This window comes from Myotis yumanensis, unplaced genomic scaffold, assembly GCF_028538775.1.
Source record: "Myotis yumanensis isolate MYYU_CA2020_CCGP unplaced genomic scaffold, mMyoYum1.0.hap1 SCAF_5, whole genome shotgun sequence".
In the NCBI taxonomy this organism is placed as follows: Eukaryota; Metazoa; Chordata; class Mammalia; order Chiroptera; family Vespertilionidae; genus Myotis; species Myotis yumanensis.
In genome coordinates, this window is record NW_027223756.1 from 58,106,971 (window position 1) to 58,129,143 (window position 22,173).

General features: G+C 38.7%; 1 protein-coding gene across 1 annotated transcript; it reads right to left on the reverse strand.

Annotated features, from left to right (window-relative positions):
• Positions 1–8,464: 8,464 nt before the first annotated feature.
• Positions 8,465–16,776, reverse strand: FGA (fibrinogen alpha chain). The gene is made up of 6 exons (XM_070415354.1): positions 16,695–16,776; positions 14,659–14,784; positions 13,997–14,180; positions 11,855–12,000; positions 10,308–11,268; positions 8,465–9,367 (listed from the first exon to the last, which is right to left on the reverse strand). The coding sequence occupies exons 1-6, from the start codon at positions 16,749–16,751 to the stop codon at positions 8,658–8,660; spliced, it is 2,184 nt and encodes a 727-aa protein (XP_070271455.1). The 5' UTR covers positions 16,752–16,776; the 3' UTR covers positions 8,465–8,657.
• Positions 16,777–22,173: the final 5,397 nt, after the last annotated feature.

The following is a 22,173-nucleotide window of genomic DNA, read 5'->3' on the forward strand; positions in this document are numbered from 1 at the left end:
GGTTGGGGGGCAGGAAGGAGGGGAGTAAGAGATCAACCGAAGGACTTGTATGCATGCATATAAGCATAACTAATGGACATGGGACACTGGGGGGTGCGGGGAGGGACACATATGTAATACCCTTTGTAATACTTATTATAATATTTTTTAAAAAAGAATAATAAAAAAAAGAACCATTAAAAAAATAAGTATAATATATAATAAATATTATTATCTATTTCCTTCTGGAAGCAGAATTTCTGAAGAAAATAATGGGTTTTGGCTATTCAAATAACTCTCCAGAAAAATAATATCAATTTATCTTTGGCACTCAGAGAATTTTTTTTCTCCATCACTACTGCTAAATGTTATGATTAAAATATTGACAATTGCTTCAATTTTCATATTTTAATTACTAGTGCAAGTAAGAGATTTTAATATGTTTAATGATCATTTGTCTATCTTCTTTTGAGAATTATCTTTTATGTCCTTTCCTCAACTTTATATTGGCATAATCATCTTTTATATGAATTCTTAACCATTCTTTCTGTATATAAGATAGCAATCAGTAACATGATATTACCCTCTGCTTATTCAAGTATTTTATTTCCTAAGTGATTAGACTGGGATAGTCATATGCTTATGCAACAAGTGTTAACTGGCACCAATATTAACCACTATGCCCTTTCTCTTGCCAACCAATATGTGACCAATAAGCAGTATGTTTTTCATTTTGTATACCGACTGAATTATAGTTCTCCGATAACTTTTTATTTTAAGAAGTTTCAGTCTTACAGAGAAATAACAGGAATGGTTTAATGAATACCTTGATGTCCTTCACCTAGCTTTACCAATTGTTTGCTACATTTGCTTTATCTCTCAAAAGGATAGACTTTCAAAGCAGTTTTGCAACAGTTTATGTAGGTGTGCAACCTTGAGGTCCCTGACCTATTGTAGATAGAGTCAAAGCAAATATTTTCTAGCAAATATTTTGTAGAATGCTCTGGTGCAATCACCAGGGAGCCACCTTCCCCCATGAGCTGATGGACAGGAAGAGCACTATTGAATAGCTGACTACTGTTTAATCAGTCAAACCTTACCTTTTCTTGCCTCTGTGGTTGCGAAGTATTGCTTTTACAACTGGAAATGGAAGCATAATGTCTAGCTCTTCTATAAGAATTAATTTGAATCTCTTCCCCAGGTGCAAATCCCTTACCATACTACTCCCAAGTTTAAGGCCCTTGGACACCATCCCCCCTATATTAAGATTATAAAGGAGCTTTATAATGTACTTGGGATTCAATTAAAAATAGGATGTAGGTTGAAATGCATAAATACATAAAATATGATTTGCCAAAATTGTTTCTGTATAAATTTCATTACCCGCAAACAACTTGCATAATATTCATGACTACCAAAATCTAAATGTTGCTTCTTCTCTAGTTGTTTCAGCAAATTGTAAATCTTGTATTACTTCATTCAAATATAACTAATATTTAGTTTATGATTTTGTAACCTGCATGTACTTATATTAGTATGGCAGCATTTTCCTTCAGGCTTTTCTAGACATGACTGGAGATTAGTGAACTTGGTTGGATGGGTCTTGCTCTGATTCACTAACTGCACCCCTCATGTAGGCTTACTAAATTGAAAATGTATGTTGTTAATTATAAAAGGAACCCATACAGAGTATAATTATATCAGAAATACCACTGGGGAAAATAATTAACATTAAATGCTATATAGAATATTCTCATGTTTAAGTAAATGTAAAATATAAGTGAGTTTTAAAATTTTTATCAATCATTTATAAGAAATATGAAGTAAGTGAGAAAAAAGTTTGGAAATGAAGAAACAATATGAAAAAAAGAAACAATATGTAAGAGTTAAGGAAAGGAAAAATAACAATAAAATTAAAAGTAAACTTAAAATAAAATTGTGTTTAAAAATTAATCTATTATTGCCTGGCTGGTGTGGCTCAGTGGTTGAGTGTCGAAGTATGAACCAGAAGGTTACTGTTCTATTTCCAGTCAGGGCACATACCTGAGTTATTGGCTCAATCCCCAGTAGGGGCGTGCAGGAGTCAGCCAATCAATGATTCTCTCTCATCATTGATGTTTCTATCTCTTCCTCTCCCTTCCTATCTGAAATCAATAAAAATATTTTTTAAAGTTATCTGTTATAGGAAAGTCTTCTAAAACAAAGTGAAAAAGTAATGGTAAAAATAAAATGACAAAGATATCTAATTAAATGTAAAGAACAAGAAAGAGGGAGTCATGACAATATTAATATTTGACAAGAGGAAATTCAATTCTAAGGGATGAAACATGTAAAAGAGAGACATTATGCAATAGTAAAAAGTTTAATTAATGGAAAAGATATAACAGTCATAAACTTTCATAAAAGCCAATCACATAAAACAAAATTCCTAGAACACAGAGATCACACACATACACAAAAACAGAGTGAAATCTTTTTATACCCACATACACACACAAACATGTATATAAGTATGTGTATACAAATATATATACCAACATACATGCACAGATTTCAAAATATGATACATCAATTACATAGAATAGGTAAATATAGAGAATATTTAAATAATACCACCAATAAGCTTGGTACCATAAAATCTTGTAACCTATAAATGTAAAAAATATGCATTCTTTTTTTGTCTATGGAGCATTTACAAAAATTAATCATGTTTGTGTCACATAGATTACCTTAAAATTCTAAACTAAATAGTTTATGAAATACTTGGAAATTAATAATTAAAAGATGACTCATCAATTTCAAATGAGGTCAGGGTTACTAAAAATAAAAAAGATGACTCACTCTAACCCCCTAAAAATAATTAATTGGAAATTAAAGACTGCTCTAAGTAGCCCATAGAACAAACAAAAAAAGTAGAAAATGAAAGTCAAACTGTTCTAAGACTGAAAAGAGAGAGAGAAAAAGTGGAGAGTATGAGCGAGAGTATTTCATACAAAAGCTATACTTTAAAGATGAGCAAGGCGATATAAGCACATGAGAGAGTCTACAGATGGATCCAAGGAAAGTTTCATTCAACAAAATTGGATTTCAATTCCACTGGCAAAGAACCCCTTAATAAATGACCTTAGCATCACTGGCTATGCATCCCCAGTAACACATAAGTAAACCTTCCTGACATATGAAAATAAATTCTAGGTTAATTAAATCTTACATGTAAAATAAAATAAAAATATTTAAAGAAACTTTTAAAACTTATCTGTATAACATTGAAAGATGTGAGACATTCTCATGTAGGGCAGGAAACATTACATAAATGCCTAAATGAATTCACAATCTAGTGTCATAATAACAAACACATTAGAGTTTGGGATTGACTGATATTTTTGAGATATGAACAAGAAAAATGAGGGCCTAGAGAATAATTCCTGGTTCTGTGTTTAATAGTAGGCATTAAGGAAGGGTTCACAGAAGGAATGTTATTGAGCTGTATTTTAAGGGCTGAATGGGAGGCTTCTAGGCAGTATGACAGGAAAGGCACAGAATCATTAAAGAACCTGGTATTCTAATACCAGTGAGAAATTCAATGACTAAAGTGCTGGGGTCCAATCCCAGCAGGTCCAGGGGTCCCCAAAGGTGTGGACGGAGTCGGCGAAGAAGGAATGACACGAAGACAGCCTTCAGTTGATCAGCAGCCTAGTCAGGACCTATAGCCAGGATTTCCAGCCAAAGTTCTGGTCGGAGCTCTGGTTAGGAACTGATGAGGTTCTGATGATTATTGTCTTGTTACATCCATATTTATACCAGCCGATTTTAATCCTGTCAATTTCTATTACAAAAGTTAGGGCGTTTCTTATCTCCATTCCAGGGAGTAAAGATTATGTAGCTTAACTACCCGCCTGGCACTTAATTAAGGGGTTGTATCCCCTCCCTAACCTCAGGGAAAGATCCCCACCTGGGGAAACAACCTTTCTCGGAGAGGTGACCTTGGTTAAAACACATGGCGCTAAAGAGAGCAAACATATTAAGAACAATATGCTATATATGCCAGGTCCCTTGAAACATATGCTGTGCAGATGTTTCTTTCCTGCAGCGACTGTGTCAAGCAGCAAGGATGGACCGGCTCCCGGCACTAAAGTATATAGTGAATGACTGTAGAAGTTAAAAACAGACCAATTTGTGAAAGAGTTAAGTTTTTTTATTTTTTATTATAGTTGATACACAATATTGCATTTGTTTAGAGTTTACAACATAGTAATTACACATTTATATACCTTACTAGAGGCCCAGTGCACGAATTCGTGCATGGATGGGGTCTGGCCGACCTGGCCTCAATTGGGGTGAATCGGGGCCCGGGCCTGTCAGGAGGAGGAGATGGTGGTAGGTTGGCAGGATGGCCGGCCCCAATCAGGGCCTGATAAGGGTCAGGCCAGCTAGGGGCAGGGGCTGGGGCAATTGGCTGGTGAGCCCCACTCCCAATTGAAGTGGGGAGGCTATTGGGGGCAGGGCCAGCAATGGGGAGGGGCTGTGGGTGGTGGACTGGCCAGCCCCATCCCCAATTGGTGTGTGTGTGTGTGTGGGGGGATTGGAGGCAGAGTTGTCTGGGGGGGAGGAGCTTGGGGCCAGATGGGGGAGGATCTGTGGGTGGTGGGCCAGCTGTCTACACCCCTGAATAGGGTGGTGGGGGCACATCAGGGGCATGGCCAACCAGGGGAAGGGGCTACAGGCAGTTGGCTGGCAGGCCCTGCCCCTGATCAGGGTGGGGGGCCGATCTGGGGTGGGGCTGGCCAGGGGAGGGGCTGCAAGAGGTTGGCCAGCCAGCTGCACCCTCTATTGGGGGAGCAATCTCGGGTGTGGCTGGCTGGGGGGAGGGGCCGTTTGAGGTTGGCTGGCGGGCCCCACCCCCAGATCGGGCTTTGTTTGCTGGCTGCAGTAGGAGTCATAGTGACTGCTCATTCTGGTTGTTATGGCATTCAGGTCGCTGGCTTTTTATGTATATAGATAACATGATCACCATGATTAGTAACCATCTGTCACAAAACATATTAAGATATTATTGACTAGTTTCTCTACTCTGTGCATTGTATCCCCATGATTTATTTATTTTATAACTGGAAACGTGTACTTGTTATTTCACTCATCCTCCCAACCCCTCACTTCTGGCAACCATCATTTTGTTCTCTGTATCTATGTATCTGTTTTTTGTGTGTGTTTGTTCTTTTTGTTGGGGACAGAAATACGATATTGGGGACTAGCTATTAATTATAAGAATATTAATCATGTTCACATACTAACGTGGCTGTGAGTTGTACCAGGGACCTAGAAATATGGCCCCTCTTCATCTGGGAGCTGCCTATTATCATGGAAAGATTAACAACGTTGTTGCAGAAACTGGAGGCCCCAGCCCTTTGCAAACCCCAAGCCCCCATTGCCTATAAACTATAACCATTATATCCATTTTGGATACCCATGCTCATTCCTTTTGCCTACTTCCCCATCTTTGTCCTTGTACCAAATATAAGCAGTGGCCTATTGGGGGGAGGCAGAGCAGACTTTCCGGGGTGACCTGCTGCTCTCCCATACTGCTGGCATTATTGGAATAAACGCTCATATATGATTCAACCCTGGCTCTCATTAATGGGCTCAAGTAGTGACAGGCAGCCCGGACCCATTGGTTGTCTGGTTTCATTTTGTTTTGTTTTAACTCAACCTTAACATAAGGCATTAAGCAGGAGAAAGACATGGTTGGGTTTATTTTTGAGAGTATCTTTGTTGAGAATTGAATGAACAAAAAAGAAGGGTGGTAAAGCAAAAGATTAAGAGACTGTAAGCAGCCTAAATGAGAGAAGATTAACACAAGATAAACATCAGACCACAAAGTGCTATAGGAATGGCCAATTCTAGATTAGAAGATGGTTAGGGAATAGATTGGATATAAGAATTTTAATAAAGAAGCTGAGAAGGAGCCCAAATTTTCTAAATTAGGAAACTAGAGGTTTAATGATGCCCCTGACTAGGATAAGAAATAAAGTTGCAACAGGTTTTGATGAAAAGGTAATTGGTTCGATCTTAGACAAATTAATAAGAAATCTCTAACTGGATGTGTTCAGTGTTAGTTGAAATCATGGATCTGAATTACAGGGCTGAAGTTTTAGATTTGGCTATCACCACCCCATTAAAACTGTGGTGACTGTCAAATCAACCAAGGAGAAAATATATACGCAGGGTGAGAAAAGATGGTCTGGTTAACCTGCTAATTGCCTACTCCACATGTATTTTCTGTGTCCTCCTTAGGAACAGAATCCTAATCTTAGGAGAGCCTGTATAACAGGGTGACAGGTGTCTCAGCCTCTTCTGTGGTGAGGTGTGTCCATGTGACTGACCTGTGGCTAATGACATTTAAGTGGAAGTGCTGTATGGAGCATCCAGGAAAGTTCCTTCAAAGAGAGAAGGCACTCGTGTTCTCTTCTGCCTTTCCTCTTCCTTCCAGATTTCCACAGGACATGATGTTTGGACCATGAGGTAAACTTGAGGATGGAAGCCATTTATCAGGATGATGGCTTCCTAAAGACACTATGGGGACATATTTCTGTAGACATTTCTGTGAACAGGAAATAAGTTTTTGTTTTATTGAAGCCACATGGGTCAAACCTACTTCCAACTGTTAAACATGAGTCTTAATGTTATTGTAATGAGAAACTCCTCCATTTAAGGAGTCGTCTAAGAAAGAATTGGCCAGTTAAAAAGACTGGGGAAGGACACCGGTGGGAGTGGTATACCAGAAACAAGAGAAATTACAGGTTGAAGAGAAGGATGGGGACCAGAGTAGCAGATGTTTCAAGGAGGTCGGGCAGGAAGAGGCTTGAATGTAGGAAATTAAATTTAGTACTGCAATGTTATTGTTGACTTTAAGGAGAAGAATTTCAAGAGAGTGGTAACCAAGCGAAAATCAAGTTAAAGTGGGCTTCCACGTGAATGTGAATCAGAGAAGTTGAATTGATATTTAATTTCAGAAACAAATGAAATAAGGCAATAGGTTAAAGATAAGGTAAAATGGAAAAGAGATATTCATTGTCCTCTCACAACCAAATTGTATCTCTAATTTCATGATTGTGCTAATATTGGCTATTGTTTATTAAATTAAAAGAAGTTACCTATTCTTTGCTAATAAACACAAAGCCTTCAAAATGAATGAGAAACGCATAGTCCTCCACATTCAGAGTCACTTTCATTTTAGGACATGATTCTGTCCCTAATCATGTGATATGCTGGAAAATAAAATTCTTCCTGCTCCAAATGTGTGAGTGTCAACATGTGGGCATAGAGATAACAGGCAACTTCATTGTCTGAAATAAATGAAGCTTCTTTTAATTCTGAAGAAGTTCTTATCCAAGTATCCAAAGATTTGGAGGTATATCACTTATTTGTAGCAAGGATTTTTAATTTCACATAAGGAAATGCAAGAATACTGGGGCTTCATATGTAACTCACTTGCAAGTTCTTATGCTCACATTCCCTCTGCTCCCCATGCTCTGGTCCCTAGCCCTGGCCACCTTCCTTCCTTCTTAGTTTTCCTCCCTCCCTCCTTCCCTTCCTCCCTGCCTCTCTTCTTTCCTCCCTCCTTTCCTTACAAGAAGAAAGGATGCAGTTACATTGTGATAGAAACTATGCAATTGAGGGCAATGTACTGGGATCCCAATGCGTTTGGGATCTTTTAATATATTTTCAAGAATAAATAGCAAGTAGTTCTCACTAAAAGAAAATATGAGTTAAAAATGTGGAGCAGGAGCCAAGGCCACCAAGATCAAAGAAGCAACTTATCAAAATAAAATATCCACCAATGTAAATATGTTGAATTTATGAAGAGTATAAATCATATTTAGTGAGATGTTTTCAAACAAATTGTTTTACTTTCATAGCAACGAATGTATCACGGACTATACTTTATAATCAGTAGGAAAATAAAGTGAGATGAATGCTGTGGAAATTGTCAATTGTATATGCCGTCTGTTTTTGGAAGACTTGTAAATATTTTTTAAAAATCGAAATGCATTTTCCCAGGTATTTTTATTTAAAGAAATTGATTAGACTCTGGGGGAAATAAGTGTGCATTGTGGTCTTCATTGAAACCTTAATGAAGAGATTTCTATTTCTATTTGGAAAGAATGGCTCTCCTGCCTGCATGGATTTGCTTACTAACAGAAAAGATAAAAGAACTTAGTCAATTCCTCTACACAAGCCAGCCATTGTTAAACTGAGTGCTTTGCAAGTTAAAAATATTAGTTTAAAGTCATTCAAATGGCCTGGATGAAATAACTTCTTTACTGTGCAACAGCCCTATGACTTTGGTATGGGAAGAGAAGCTCTCCAAACAACACCGCTGCGGAGAGGAAGAGGAGCTTTTGAGTCCCTTTCTGATGCACTGAGATCAGATGTCCCTTGGTGTATCCTTATAGAAATTTTAAAACTCACAGAGCTAGTTGAAAGATTTACAAAAAATCACATAACTTTATTTTTTGAAGCACTAATATGACTCAGTTACATTTAGCTACAGTACAGAGAATAATAAAACAGCACCAGGGAATTTTTTAGGTAGTCAGGAATCTTGACTCCTTCATCTTCCTTATTTTTCCTCCACTTCACTAAACAAAACGGAGTGCTCTCACTTCCACGCTTTCTGCTTATTGGGTCACCAGGGGCCTGATTTTCATGCGGACAGCCCGGAGGGAATAATCGGCCCCTCGGAAGGGGACCCAGACCACTCCATTCTCAATCTCATAAGGACTGTTGTTCCTGGGGTCATAGAAGCCCCCAGGGTAATAGATGCCATTGAGATTGGCTGCCTGGCAGTTGTTGTACCACCAGCCTCCTCCATAGACTTCTGCACAGTTCTCTTCCCACTGGTCTGCATCCCTGTCAAAGGTGCTGAACTGCATGCCATTGTGAGAAGTGTACTCTGTGCCTTCCTCCACGGAACCCTCAATCAGAGCATTGCCCGCCGTGCCCTTGTAGGAAGAGACCTGCAGGGCATAGCCTTCTGCCTCGGAGCCTACCCTCAAGTGATATTCTGCATAAGCCAGGTTCCCGGCCCAGTCCTCTAATTCAACCCGAAGCACAGAGCCCCTCAGGGTTAGCGAGTGGAGGTATTCATTGCCTAGCCAGAATTCTCCTTCCCCCTTGTCATTCACGTTGCCGAAACCTCTCTTGTAGTCTTGCCACGTCCGGTTAAAATTCAGTGATCCATCCATTCTTTGCTGGATCAAAAGCCATCCTCCCAAACTGGTCTCTTGATCGCAATAAACTGAAAAAATCTTACTGGATCCCGGTAGCTTGATATTGAAAAGGCCACTTTGGGCACCTGAAGGATGTGTTTGGAGGACATCATCACAGTCTAAAAAAAAAATTAAGCTGGTTGGAAGAAGTTACTCTCATTTAACTTTACAAAGATAGGAATGGCCCAGATTAAATGAAGGTAGATACTGGCTTCCTTTCCCTTCTCTCTTCCTTCCTTCCTTCCTTCCTTCCTTCCTTCCTTCCTTCCTTCCTTCCTTCCTTCTTTCCTCCCTCCCTTCCTTCTTTCCTTCCTTCTTTCCTCCCTCCCTTCCTCCCTCCCTTCTCCCTTCCTTCCGTCCGTCCTTCCTTTCTTCCCTCCTTTCTTCCTTCCTTCCTTCCTTCCTTCCTTCCTTCCTTCCTTCCTTCCTTCCTCCCTCCCTCCCTCCCTCCCTCCCTCCCTCCCTTCTTCCCTCCTTCCTTCCTTCCTTCCTTCCTTCCTTCCTTCCTTCCTTCCTTCCTTCCCTCCATAGAGAAAACATGCATTTACACTGGAATGAATCATAAGCAAACAAGAGGCATTTATACCTACAAATTGCAAAGGGGATTTCCTCAATGAATTTGGAATTTTACTTGCATGTACTGATTAAGAGCAAGTAACCAGCAAAGATATCTAAGCAACATTTAGCACTACTATAACTTGATCTCAACTTCAACTGAGAGCTATTCCAAACAATACGGTCAGTAAATTGGGTAACAATTCCAGCAACGCATATTTTGAATGGTAAAATAATTTGGTTAGACAAACTCAAAATCGAGTTTCAGAGGGATTCATTGAACATGAATTTATTGAATGGCGACCTTCTGCACTGTTAGGCATTTGGGATACAGAGATGAGTATGATAGACCAAGTCCCTGCCCCCGTGGAATTTACAGTCGAGCATGAAAAACAAACCAAAAAGCTGTAATTTTAACAGCGCGTGAAAGAGGGCTAGGAAAGAAGCGCAAGGTGCTGTGGGAGCACATCGCAAGAATAACTTAGTCTAGAGAAGTGCGGATACCTCTGGTAGTGCGAGCTCTAGCTCGGCCTTTCTTGGTGGTATGAGTTTCGCTGACGTGGTGAGAACTGGTTTCCTCTAAGTTCCCAAAAGGGACAGATGTTGAGCCCTTAGAGCGAAACTCTTTCAACCCAGGTGACAAGTCCAAGAAAGCAGACTCCTCAGGGAACCTATGACGGAATTCGTCTAGGCTACCCGTGGACGAAGTATGGAACGAGTCTAAATCAGTGGCGTCCCCACAGTCCGAGCCATCCTCAGAGGTGACCACTTCTTTCGTCACTTGTTTGCGGCCATCAGCACCTATAACAGTCTTAGTAATGGTTTTAGAGCATGAACTGCGACTGGAGGTTAGGCCACCAGAGATAACCTTCTCTTTACCGATCAGAAGCTCTTTCCCTCCTTCAGAAGTGACCAGTTTACCGGTGTGGTGGTACTCTTTCTTTGTCCCTGGACTTAGACTTTCTGAAGATTCTGAAAATGTGCCCCAGTCTGGGTTGTCAGGCCTGACGCTCCCATGCCCTGTGCTATCTGGCCTTTCATGGTTCCGAGTACCAGCACCACCAGGTCCAGAGCTCCCAGGTTTCGGATTCCCACTACTGCCAGGTCCAGGCTTCCTGGGGGTTTCAGGTGCTGATCCTGCTCCATGAACAGCAGAGTCTCCGCGGTGAGTCCCAGCTGTCCCAGACCTCTCTATCACCATTGCCATCTGCTGCATTTCCAGGACAGGCTTTAACTCTGAAAAGGATCCCTGAAGCTTATCCTTGTCCACTCTGGGAATGAAATCTAAAGATGGTTTCATCTTTAACAGTGGTAAGTGTTGTGTGTATGTAGGCGGAAATAGGTCTTTGGCAATGAGATCTTCAACTTGCTTCTGCTGGCCCTCATAGTCCTGTAGATCTATCTTACGTGCTACAGCCCTGCTGCATGACCCTTGGCAAGATCGGATCTTAATATCAATGTCCACCTAGAGAAAGGAGGAGAAAGATAAGGAAAGAAAGGTAGAACTAAATAAATAAAAGATGTTTATTGAGTTCTTAGTAGTTTATTTCTTGGAAATGGTTTTCATTTCTTTGACTTGGAGACCTACCAACCCATATTTTATTCTCCATTTATGTAGTAACCTCAGTGGAAGAGATGCTGGGTGTTCTTAGGCTAGCCAAGAGAAGCAACAGGAACTATTTGGGTTTATCTTAGAACAGATCAAGAGCAATTTACTATTTCCTGTGAAAGGAAACACTGACGAAGTGATCTTCAGGAAGGCCAAGGACTTGGAAACTTGGCAGTATCAGGAATTTGAATAAGATAAGCAGGGACTGAATATTTGATTTTGAAATTTACTATCTGTGTGCCTGGGGAAATTTTACTTAATATCACTGAGCTTTTTTTTCCTCACCTGTAGAGTAGGGGAATAATTCTTACTTTATAGTTAGATAATGGATATAGAACACATTGCTCTATGTACAGTAGGCATTCAGTGAATGACTATTGCCTCCCATTTTTCTACTGTTCAAAATAAGGAAATCTGGTGACAGAGCCACATACTGTCTTACCTCCAGTCGCTTCATATCTACCAGCTGAGCCTTGACATTTTTCTGCAGAAGTTGGATCTGCTGTACTTGTTCTGTGACTTTGCGATTCAGGGTCTCAAGTCTGTTTCTCAGATCTTCTGACACTCGGTAATATGCATTATCATTGTCTGAAATAGAAAATATGAATATTGAAGCAGCTACTGAGTGATTTGCTTGAAATAGCCAGTAAAAGAAGGAAATTTACTTAGAAATATTCCCCATGTTACTTTGATAATAGGTTGTTCTCTTGGTATTTAATTTGTGAGTTGCAAATCTATTAGGCGTTTGATTTTTAGACAATGTTATGTCCTGTAGTCATCCATGGGTGTCAGTTAAGGTGCCCTGCCAGCAATTAGAATTCCAAATAATTGCAGAAGAAAATCTCTTTGGAATTTTAAAGATAATTAGGAGATAAAATAATTGGTTTGATCACATTCCAATTATTTTATCATATCCTTACTCACAGGGCTTGAACATGTTCCTGGATTTTCTTTTTTTTTTCCACACAACTTTCTATTTTTATTTCTTTTTGTATGTATTGTTATCAATTGTTCATTTTTTAGAGCAGTTTTAGGTTTCCAAGAAAATTAAGAAGGTATAGAGATTTCCCGTCTACCCACTGCCCTCAAACATTCATAGTGCCTCTCATTATCAACATCATTCATCATAATGGTCTTTTTTTTTTTAACCAAGTATGAACCTACATTGATACATCAAAATCACCCAAAGGCCATAGTTTACCTTAGGGTTCACTCTTGGTGTTGTATAGATTTGGACTAATGTATAAATTGAATGTATAGGTTTTTGAGGATTCTATTGATATATCCTCTCAACCATGTCCAGTCTTCTAATGAACCTATCACAGGCATTCTTCACTCTGGTTTTTTTTTTAAGTATGTTTTATTGATTTTTTACAGAGAGGAAGGGAGAGGGATAGAGAGTTAGAAACATCGATGAGAGAGAAACATCCATCAGCTGCCTCCTGCATGCCCCCTGCTGGGGATGCGCCCCCAACCAACGTACATGCCTTTGACTGGAATCGAACCCAGGACCCTTCAGTCTGCAGGCCGACGCTCTATCCACTGAGCCAAACCGGTCAGGGCTGTCTGTTGTTTTTTTTTATCTCTAGCACTGCTTTTTAGTTCTTTTTTAGGATTTCCATTTCTCTGCTTACACTGCCCATGTTCTTGCATGGGCATGCTGTCTACTTTATTCATTAGAATCCTTAGCATATCCATCATATTTGATTTAAATTCCCAGTCTGATAATTACAACACCCCAATCATGTCTGGTTTTGATGCTTGCTCTGCCTCTTTAATGTATGCTTTTTTCCTTGTAATTTTTTTTTTTTTTATTGAAAACCGGACATGATGTACTGGGAATTATGTTTCTGGATTTTATTACTAGGGTTTTCTTCCTATCTGTGGATTTGAAATTTTTCCTAAACTTTTTTTATGTTGTTTTAGTTCAGCAGGATCACTCTCTTGCCAATTATGTTGCACCATTGACTTTAAATTAGTCCAGTGTCTCCTAAGATATAAAGAGTCAAGCAAGGCTTTAGGACCCGGGGTCTTACTAAGCTTGCTGCCCAGGCCCAGAACAATCCCACTGCTTCCTGGTCCTAATGTGGCTGAGCCCTTGTTCTATAAGAAAGCTAGAACATGGCTATATAATTTTAATTAAAAATAAACAACAATGCTGCGTAATCTGCTTAGTGGAGTCTATGGGTAGAACTCCCAACTCCATCACATGACAGATTTGGATATTTAAGCAAATTCCTTGACCTCTCTGCTTCCTCGTCTGTTAGATAGAAACAAATATGTCTACTCAGCAGGTTGGGCCCAACTTATTTTCAGTATGTACCTTTGAAAAGAAAGCACTTGAATTCTAGTCTTCAATCCAAAATTCTGACTTACATTAAGCAACTCTTCTTGACATTATAACAACAACAAAATTACAAGCTCCTCCTTAAAAATTCAGCTATATCTTAAGGGTATGAGTTTCTACACGAAATATTTTGGAATGAAATCTCAGTTGCTATAAGGAGACACCATGTTTAGAATTTTTGATGTTGTTGTTTTGCTGTGTGTTATAAAATCAAAGCACTAAATATGTAATACTTACGGTGAGAGTCGGAAAAATGCCTTCTGTACTGTTCTATCATATTCCTGATGAGTGAACTAGAGTCCTTATTGTTCTTCTGATAATCAAAGAGTTCATTTGTGAGCTTGTTTATTCTGTTTGTAAAATCTTGATTGACTTCATTAATCAACCCTTGTACCCTGCAGCCGGAAGGGCACTTTTGGTTCTGAAAGTGAAAAGAAAAACATTACATTAAGGGCCTATCTCTTGGATTCAGTACAATTTTGAAGGTTTCCATGCAGCTCCCATTGCTCCCCTACTCAATCTCATCAGATCATCCTTTAATTTAAAAGTAATTTAGAAGGACTAGGCAGAGATCATAGAGAAATTCTGAAATGAGAAGCCCCTCAATCATAAATTAGGCCTCATGAAATCCCGAGGCCATAATATTCAGATTCCTAGTATCTATCTGAATAGACAACTAAAATCCATTCTCCTAATCCACTAATGACCAGAATATGGGAGGTAATTTAAATAGTGCTCTCAGGACTAGGTTCCTTTTCATTTGTCTCTTTTCATTTGACATATAAGAAACTGTTAGATTACTTCCATTGGAAAAGTTTTCTGTGACCTAATGGGTCAGCCTGTGTATGTTTCTAACAGCACAAGGAAGGAGTCTCCCGTTCCCCATGCCCACTGCTCACCCAGTCTTCATCAGCACAAAAGGGCCATTCTTTCTCTGTACAGGAAGATGCAGGTCTGGGGTCAGGTCTGGGGCCACGCACACCTCCTCCTTCACGTATAAATTCACCTTTATCGGTCTCTGTAGTCTTTAAGGATTCATTTACAGACACAAAAGAAAGGAACAGTGAGAAGATAAGGAAAGACACTGGCATGCCTGTCAACCCCAAGAAGAGGAGGGGGGCTCCCAGAGGTTAGGAGTGCCAGCGTCAGGGCCTCTACGAGCTTCAGATTTCTGATCTTTCTAATGAGAATCCTAATACCCATTTTATGAAGTTGTGAGAATTAAAGGAGATAAGTTGTACAAATTTCTTAACTGTGTTTGATACTAAAGCATTTATTAAATGGTAGTCCTCTTCAAAGCTCTATTATGAAAGGGAAATTGTTTGAAGCAACAAAATTGGTTAAAATTTACCTTTTCATTAAGATCTGGAGATAGATAATTGGAAAATTCAACGGGTTCTTCCTCCTATAATTTCTGTTCCAGTAGGAAAAAGCCTGCACTGTCTTGGCTTAATGCCTGTCTCGCCTTTAAGTTTCTACTATGAGCTTATGGGTCCATAATTTGAGCAAATTTATTCCAAGGATACAAATGTGGTCAGTTCAACTAAACTCAGACATGCTTTTTAGGTTGCTCACTCATGTAATAGCTTCTTTGTGTTTGAAATGAGGAAAAGTAGAGTGAAAGTAAAAATAATGGTCCATGACTGACAACACTTTTGAACACCTTATAATAGAAACACAGGTTTAAAAATTTTTCTATTGTGATCTATGAGATAAAATAAGATATAAAAAGTATTCTTCCAATAAGACTTTATATCCCAACAAATCAATGCAGGTTTTAGATTTTAGCTATTTTTGCCACCAACTTACAAGGACTTTGCTATTTTAACCTCAGTTTATTTTTATAATTAGTTAACATTTGTCATCTCATTAAAAAATACCCCAATAATAGTAATACTAATTCAGGTAATCAAGAACAACTTATTTAAAGTAACAAGTACAATTTTTTTGTCTAAGAAATAAAATTATAAATTCAAATATACTTCAGAATAAAATGGCACAACAATGCAAGCAGGTAAAAGTTAAATATTTATGCCAATAACAGGGAGAAATAACTGAAAGTTATACATTATCCAAAACATCATCACAGCAAATGATATTAGTTTTATTTCCCATAAAAATGTTTACTTATTATTTTACTATAGGGGAGAAAATTAAGTTAGAAACCCTTTTTAGTTTTTTTCTGCTCTGGTATTCAGGTTTATGAGTGATGAAGAAAATAAATAAATTGGAATAATCCACAGCCTATATTTATCATGTTTTTATAAGATTAAAGTGTTTCAAAAGCCTTGTTGAATAAAGTTTCTCTTCTTTTCTATAGGTTTCTGTAGTCAAACTTTAGAAGTTATTACAGTATTTAGTAATTACCTTAAAAGAATATAATTGCTTCCCAAAAACCAAATTGCCTTATTAATTAATCTCTCCTGGCTTTGCTTTGTAATATATTTGCAAAAATAGCTTACTTGTTTTGTATTTGTCTGAAAAGAAACACAAAAACTACCTTTCAGAAAAACCATATTAAACCACTGTTCTGCTTATTCTGGACAAATAGCATAATAATAATAATAATAATAGTTAGGTTTTAAAAACTTATGTGAATTTTTTTTTATGTTAACTGGCATTAACTATCTCAAGGCTTTGTAGGAACTAAGCTGGCAAAGATATCTTTCCTTTAAAAAATATGTTGTAAGCCTAAGTTACAAATGTTAAAGCTTCCCCTGTGAATTTATACACGTTGATCCCCCTAAGCCTTCCTCTTAGGGCCATATTACCCTGTACTCTTGAGATGTTTGGCCCATCTGCGAACTTGCCTTCATGGCCTAGAGCTGGGGGAGCCAACAGTGTGGGAGGACATGCATAACACTGACTCAGACCTTTGAGCTCTGTGAAATAACCGCCAGAGAGAAGGCAAGAAGAGAAAACAAAGGCACCATACCCAAACTGTGCCCGCCACGCTCAGGACCAGGCCGAAAATCCACATGGAACACATCATTTCCGAGGGGGATGGGGGTTGGCTCTTGAGGAGCAGCACTCCAGCTGCAAGAAAAGAGGACTGCCTTCCCTCCCAGTTCCCATCTCATTTAAACCTGCAGGAGATTCGATTAATCATTATCTTTGTCCTGTTTGGATGGTCAACATGTATTTTACATTCCTTGCTTCTTCTCCAAGGTTGGTGTCCCAGCAGTTCTTGCTCAATTCCCCCATGCTTGTTTGCTTCCCATAAGCTGTTGCAAAAGCAGCAGCAGAGAGGGGCAGATCCCACATTCCAGGAACAAGGTGGCTTTGGAAATCCAGAGGGGAACATAGGAGAACACACCAAACTTGAGTACTTGAAGGAATATGGAGGCATGCTAGCTGTAGCCCACTGTGAAACAGAGATTTGACAAATGATATTTCACTTTATGTAGGAATTATGGTTGGATGATCTGACTTTTAAAAAATGACTAAAGGCCTCCTAAAAACTTACCTTGAACAGATAATTTTTCTCTATCCAAAATGGTTAGGACAGCAGCCTCTGACTCCAATCATTCTAGGTTCATTGTCCCAGCTACAGCATTTCCCAGTTCTGAGCTTCTGGACACATTCGTTTCTTTACTAGAGGCCTGATGCATGAATTCGTGCACCAGTGGGGTCCCTCGGCCTGGCCTGTGGGGACTGGACTGAACCAGGTGTGAGAATTGACCGGACTGAGAATTGATGTATTTTATTGGTCTTCATATGAAAGGTGTGGGTCCTCATTTGAGCAAAAAAGCATAGGTGGGTTCCACAGCTGTGAAGCTGACCCACTGCCTCAGGCTCTGTGGGCATGTGAATCTTGTACAAATGGATGAAAACCCAAGTTCAAGGCAGAGCTCTCCTTCACTGCTTGATATGTGGAAGGCTCTTTGTCTGATCCAGGTCAGCCCTTCGGTGGTTTTCTTGGATTTCCAGAGGCCGCTGCAGAGCTCAGTGGGAGAACGAGAGCCCCATCCAGGTGCAGCAGGGCAATGACGCCATGGGAAGTTGAGTCACACTTGTCTACAGTGGCTGAACCGGCAACCTGTCAGGCAAGGGCAGGAATTTCAGGCTTCACTTCCTCATGTTTTCCTCTGCCCGCAGGAAGTGCCCTCCGTGGGAGGTGAACATGTATATGGAAGAAGTCCCCGGAGTCTAACCTGGGAGACTTCAGGTGATTTTGTTGGACATAATCTGATTGCAAGTAAGTTAACAGAAAACATTCTGATTAAATCCCTTCACTCTGGTGCCATTGTCAGGGCATTTCCAAGGTACCACCTGAGGGCATCATCCTTGCTGTTCCATGGTTCTCTCCAGTATCAGCATATCTCACTTCCTCCAGGGTTCTGTTCAGATGGCATCTCCTCAGATAGGCCATCCTTGACCACTCTATCCGAAGAGCAGCCACCCTCAGCTGCTCTTCCATTAGCCGGGTACTTTGTCACTGCTGGACAATAGCGATTTGGGAAGTTACTTGTTTATTTCATGTCTCCCCCACACTAAGCTTAATGAAACCACAGCACACTCTCTAGTCCAATGCTAGGCAAGCATGTACTAATAAATATGACAATATTTATTTTGCAGGGTTGTTGCAAGGCATTACATGTAGGATATACACATTAGGAGCCCCAGAAACGGTAGCGTTTATTGTTCCTGGAATGTGTCCCAAAGCCCCAAAATAGAAAGTTCCCATGTTAGTGCTACGGGGCCGGAATTCCCTTACTGGGCACTGGGGTTGGGCATTCTCTTGGCTGGCACTGCCCTGAGCTCCAGATTGGTTTCTCCACCCCCTGAACAAGCCATGTTACCAGCTATGGAAAGGCAGGTTTTGTTTAGACAGAAAGCCATGCAGATGAACAGGCAACAAATAATACCAGGAGTACCATTTTTAAAAGCATGTGACAATAAGGATATTTTTTTACAAATGGCAAAATAATTTGAGCAATTTCCAGTTTCTGAAATCACAATCTCTGCATTTTTCTCAGAGGGGCCTATATCTTATTTCCTTTGTTCTAATGAAAAGGATGTTTGATTTATTCATCCTTTTGAAATTAATATAACGTCCCACACATTGTAAATATTTAGATGCAGGGATTCCTGCATCTATTAGGCCATCACAGCTGGCAGGACTGGAATCATTTTCATTTGTATGGTGTATAATGTGTGTAAAAAGACTAGAAATTCTATAGCTGTCAATAGGTTTCAGTTTTAACCTGTATCTACCTATGAAAGCTTACACATGAAAAGTAAAATATGTGTGAGTCATCTAAATATCTGCCATTGTGTAAACATAACTTAAAAATACAGACAAATAAAAAACAAACAAAGCCCCTCAGCTTTCTTTTGAATGGGGTATTCATCCTTTCCTGGGACATACATGCCAGGGCAGTAAAGGAACATCCTTTTCTTTACCGATGGATTTTACATGTATTGGATTCTGAGAGCTTACGTCCTTATCCATTCATTTAAATGTAACAACTATTTATTGTGTTCACTAATTGTCAGTCTTGCATGCTATGTTCTTGAGATAGAAAGAAATAATGTATGGTCTTGTACCTTCAAGTTGCTTACAATTGGTGAACACATCAAGTGCATATGCAACTAAATTAAACCACAGGAAATTTATCATTTTAGTAGATCAAAATGACGAATATCTACAATCTCATAAGTTTTAAACTAATCCAAAATAGGAGGAAACTTATGTGAGGTCTATTCAAAGTACTGTTAGAACACAGAGCAGGGCATGACATATCAGTTCTGCATTGTTTTCTGTTACATTTTGTGTAAAATGTTCCTTAAAATATCAGATTTAATTCTGGCCCCCAAAATGCAAGAGTCTCTTGAAAAGTACTTCTTGTGTCTTCTAGCATAAAAATTGACATGAATATGTTCATTTATTATTGCCCTAATAACAAGAAGATAATGGTGCTTTGATAGGAAATACTTTGTTAAGATGTATTAAATGCACAATTGGAAAGTACTAAAATTAATTAAAGTTTGACATGCATGAACTATAAAAATTTAGGTGATTCTGGCACCCAAAATACTCTCTCAGGGCCTTTGCCTCAGGTTTGTACAGCAGTCACTGGCCTCTGAAGGACTAACTGGAACACATTGGCAAGGCTACTGAGCTTTGTCTTATTTTCTCTACTGGTGTCCTGCATTTCAGGGGTGTTGTAAAAGTTTGTTATTAACCAAGCTGCTTCCTGTGAAAGATGAATCAGCTCGTGTGATGATCTGTGCAAGAGCTACCTTTATTTTCAGACCTCATCACTACCCTGATTCCAGATGGTTGTCCTGGAAGTTATAGTGTGGAGAGAAGATGAGAGTTTCCTAAAATACACAGAAATGATTCTGAACTGAACTAATGCATGAATTTTTCTTGATCTTCTTTGATTCTGTCACATGCATTTCTCTTTTAAGTCTTTATTCAGGAAATAAATCTACTTTATTCCTTATAATTGAGCTGTGCCCAGACTAATGGTCATTTAATTGAATAAGTTATAATCATTATCTTTTGCTGTCTCTGTGCATAATTTTCATGTTTATCAAGCTTCCACTAAGTAATCATGAGTGTATGTGTGAATGTGTGATGTATGTATGAGAGGGAGAGAGAGAGAGAGAGAGAGAGAGAGAGGTGACAGGTCCCACCCACTCCTTTATTTATTTTTATTTTAACTGTATTATCATTTAAATAATTCAGTTTCAAGATAAATTAATTTTACTTATACTGTGCTTTAAGTAATTTAAGAAACTTTTAAATTTATACTAAATTTAACTAGATTTATCAACTTTTTTGCATTGAACATTTATTAAAATATAAATGCTATTTTTGAAAAATAAAATCATTATATAGTTGAATAACCAATTGATGTATTAATATCTACAATGTGGATTCATTCTAACACCATATATTCTAAATGCATTAAATTCGGTACACTTCTCTGCTGGTTTCATGTGGTTCTTCTATTAAAGATTAGAGAACAAAGCCTATCAGTTGCTACTAAATTAATCGTGATGTATTGAGATCTGGGAAATAGCATCTGTAAGGTACTTAGCCTTCCCACAGCAAGGAATTATATGAAAAGTATGGGGTATTTTAATTACTAATATCCATATCATTCTCTGTGATTCTTACTGGAACCTATTTTTAATGTACTGCTCTATAGTAAAACCAGGGCAACTTACAGAAGGCATTTGGGTAAAATTCTGCTTAGATGAAATGCAATAAAAAGTTATGGAGAATAATAGCAGAAAAACCCAAAATGAGGGTCATTTTACAAAATACTCTACCCGTGTACCAGAATATACTCCTCTAAACAGGTCATGCAGAACAAGGAAGACTAAGAAACTGTTACCAAAACTAAGGAGATGTGACAACTAAATGTAACATATCCTGGATGAGATCCTGGAATAGAGAAAAGACATTAGTATAAAGACTGGTGAAATCTGAATAAAGTGTGGAACTTAGAAAATAGTAATTATTAGAGTTGGTTTCTTAGTCTTGACAAAAGAACCGTGGTGCTGTAAGATGCTAACAATTAGAGGAAACTAGGTGGTGGGTATAGGAAACTCTCTGTAGTATCTTTAAAATTTTGCTGTAGATTTTAAAAAATTATTCCAAAATGGAAAGTTTATTAAAAAACAAACACAGAAAATATTAATGTTTTAAAACTATATTTCCAAACTTAACCAACATTGGATTCAAATCCCATATAAAAATGGCAATCTTAACAGCAAAAATCAATTCAATTTTGTTTTTGTTTTTTTGTGGTGTGTCTGGAGCAATTTCATGTGTTATGTCATTTGACCATGACATAGCTTTGTGATGTAAAAGGAAAGCAAATTCAGAAGAAAAACATTTCTAGTCCAAGGTTTCTTAAATTTTTTTTTAAAATCACACTTTAACTATTTGCCCCTGAGGATTTAAAAGAGGCCACTTTCAACACAGAGTGCAATCTGCCTACTCTGTTTATTTAGGGAGAGTCAACATTCAAAGTTATCTAGTGAGGGTTCCCATTTACCTTGGGTCACTGTGTTTTTTAAGTTACCAGTAGATGAAAACCTAGATGAGGAACTGGGAGATGAGAGTGATGGACAAGGATAATGGATTTTCATTTGGGAAACACATTTTTGATCCAATTGAAGACTTGATTATATGCCATGATCCTGAATTCTTCTGTCACTCAAATATTTCCCCATGAACTGAGATGAGCAAGAGCTTGAAATTGTGCTAGCCAGCCTTCCCGGAAGGCTTTTAAACCTGATACGAAGGCGTGTTCTATAGGCCAATGATCAAACCTATTTTTAAAATATGTTTTCACTGATTTTGAGAGATGGGGAGAAAGTATAGAGGGATACAAACATTGATGAGAGAGAATCATTGATTGACTGGCTTCTATACTCCCCATACTGGAGAC

What these genes read in the sequence shown, in the direction of transcription:
- FGA (XM_070415354.1), bottom strand. Translation starts at nt 16,751, where the DNA reads ATGATGTGTTCCATGTGGATTTTCGGCCTGGTCCTGAGCGTGGCGGGC. An exon ending in TTTGTGCTGATGAAGACTGG is followed by an intron (nt 14,181 to 14,658) that starts GTGAGCAGTGGG and finishes TTTCACTTTCAG; the next exon opens with AACCAAAAGTGCCCTTCCGG. An exon ending in TAGAGCTCGCACTACCAGAG is followed by an intron (nt 9,368 to 10,307) that starts GTATCCGCACTT and finishes TTTTTTTTTTAG; the next exon opens with ACTGTGATGATGTCCTCCAA.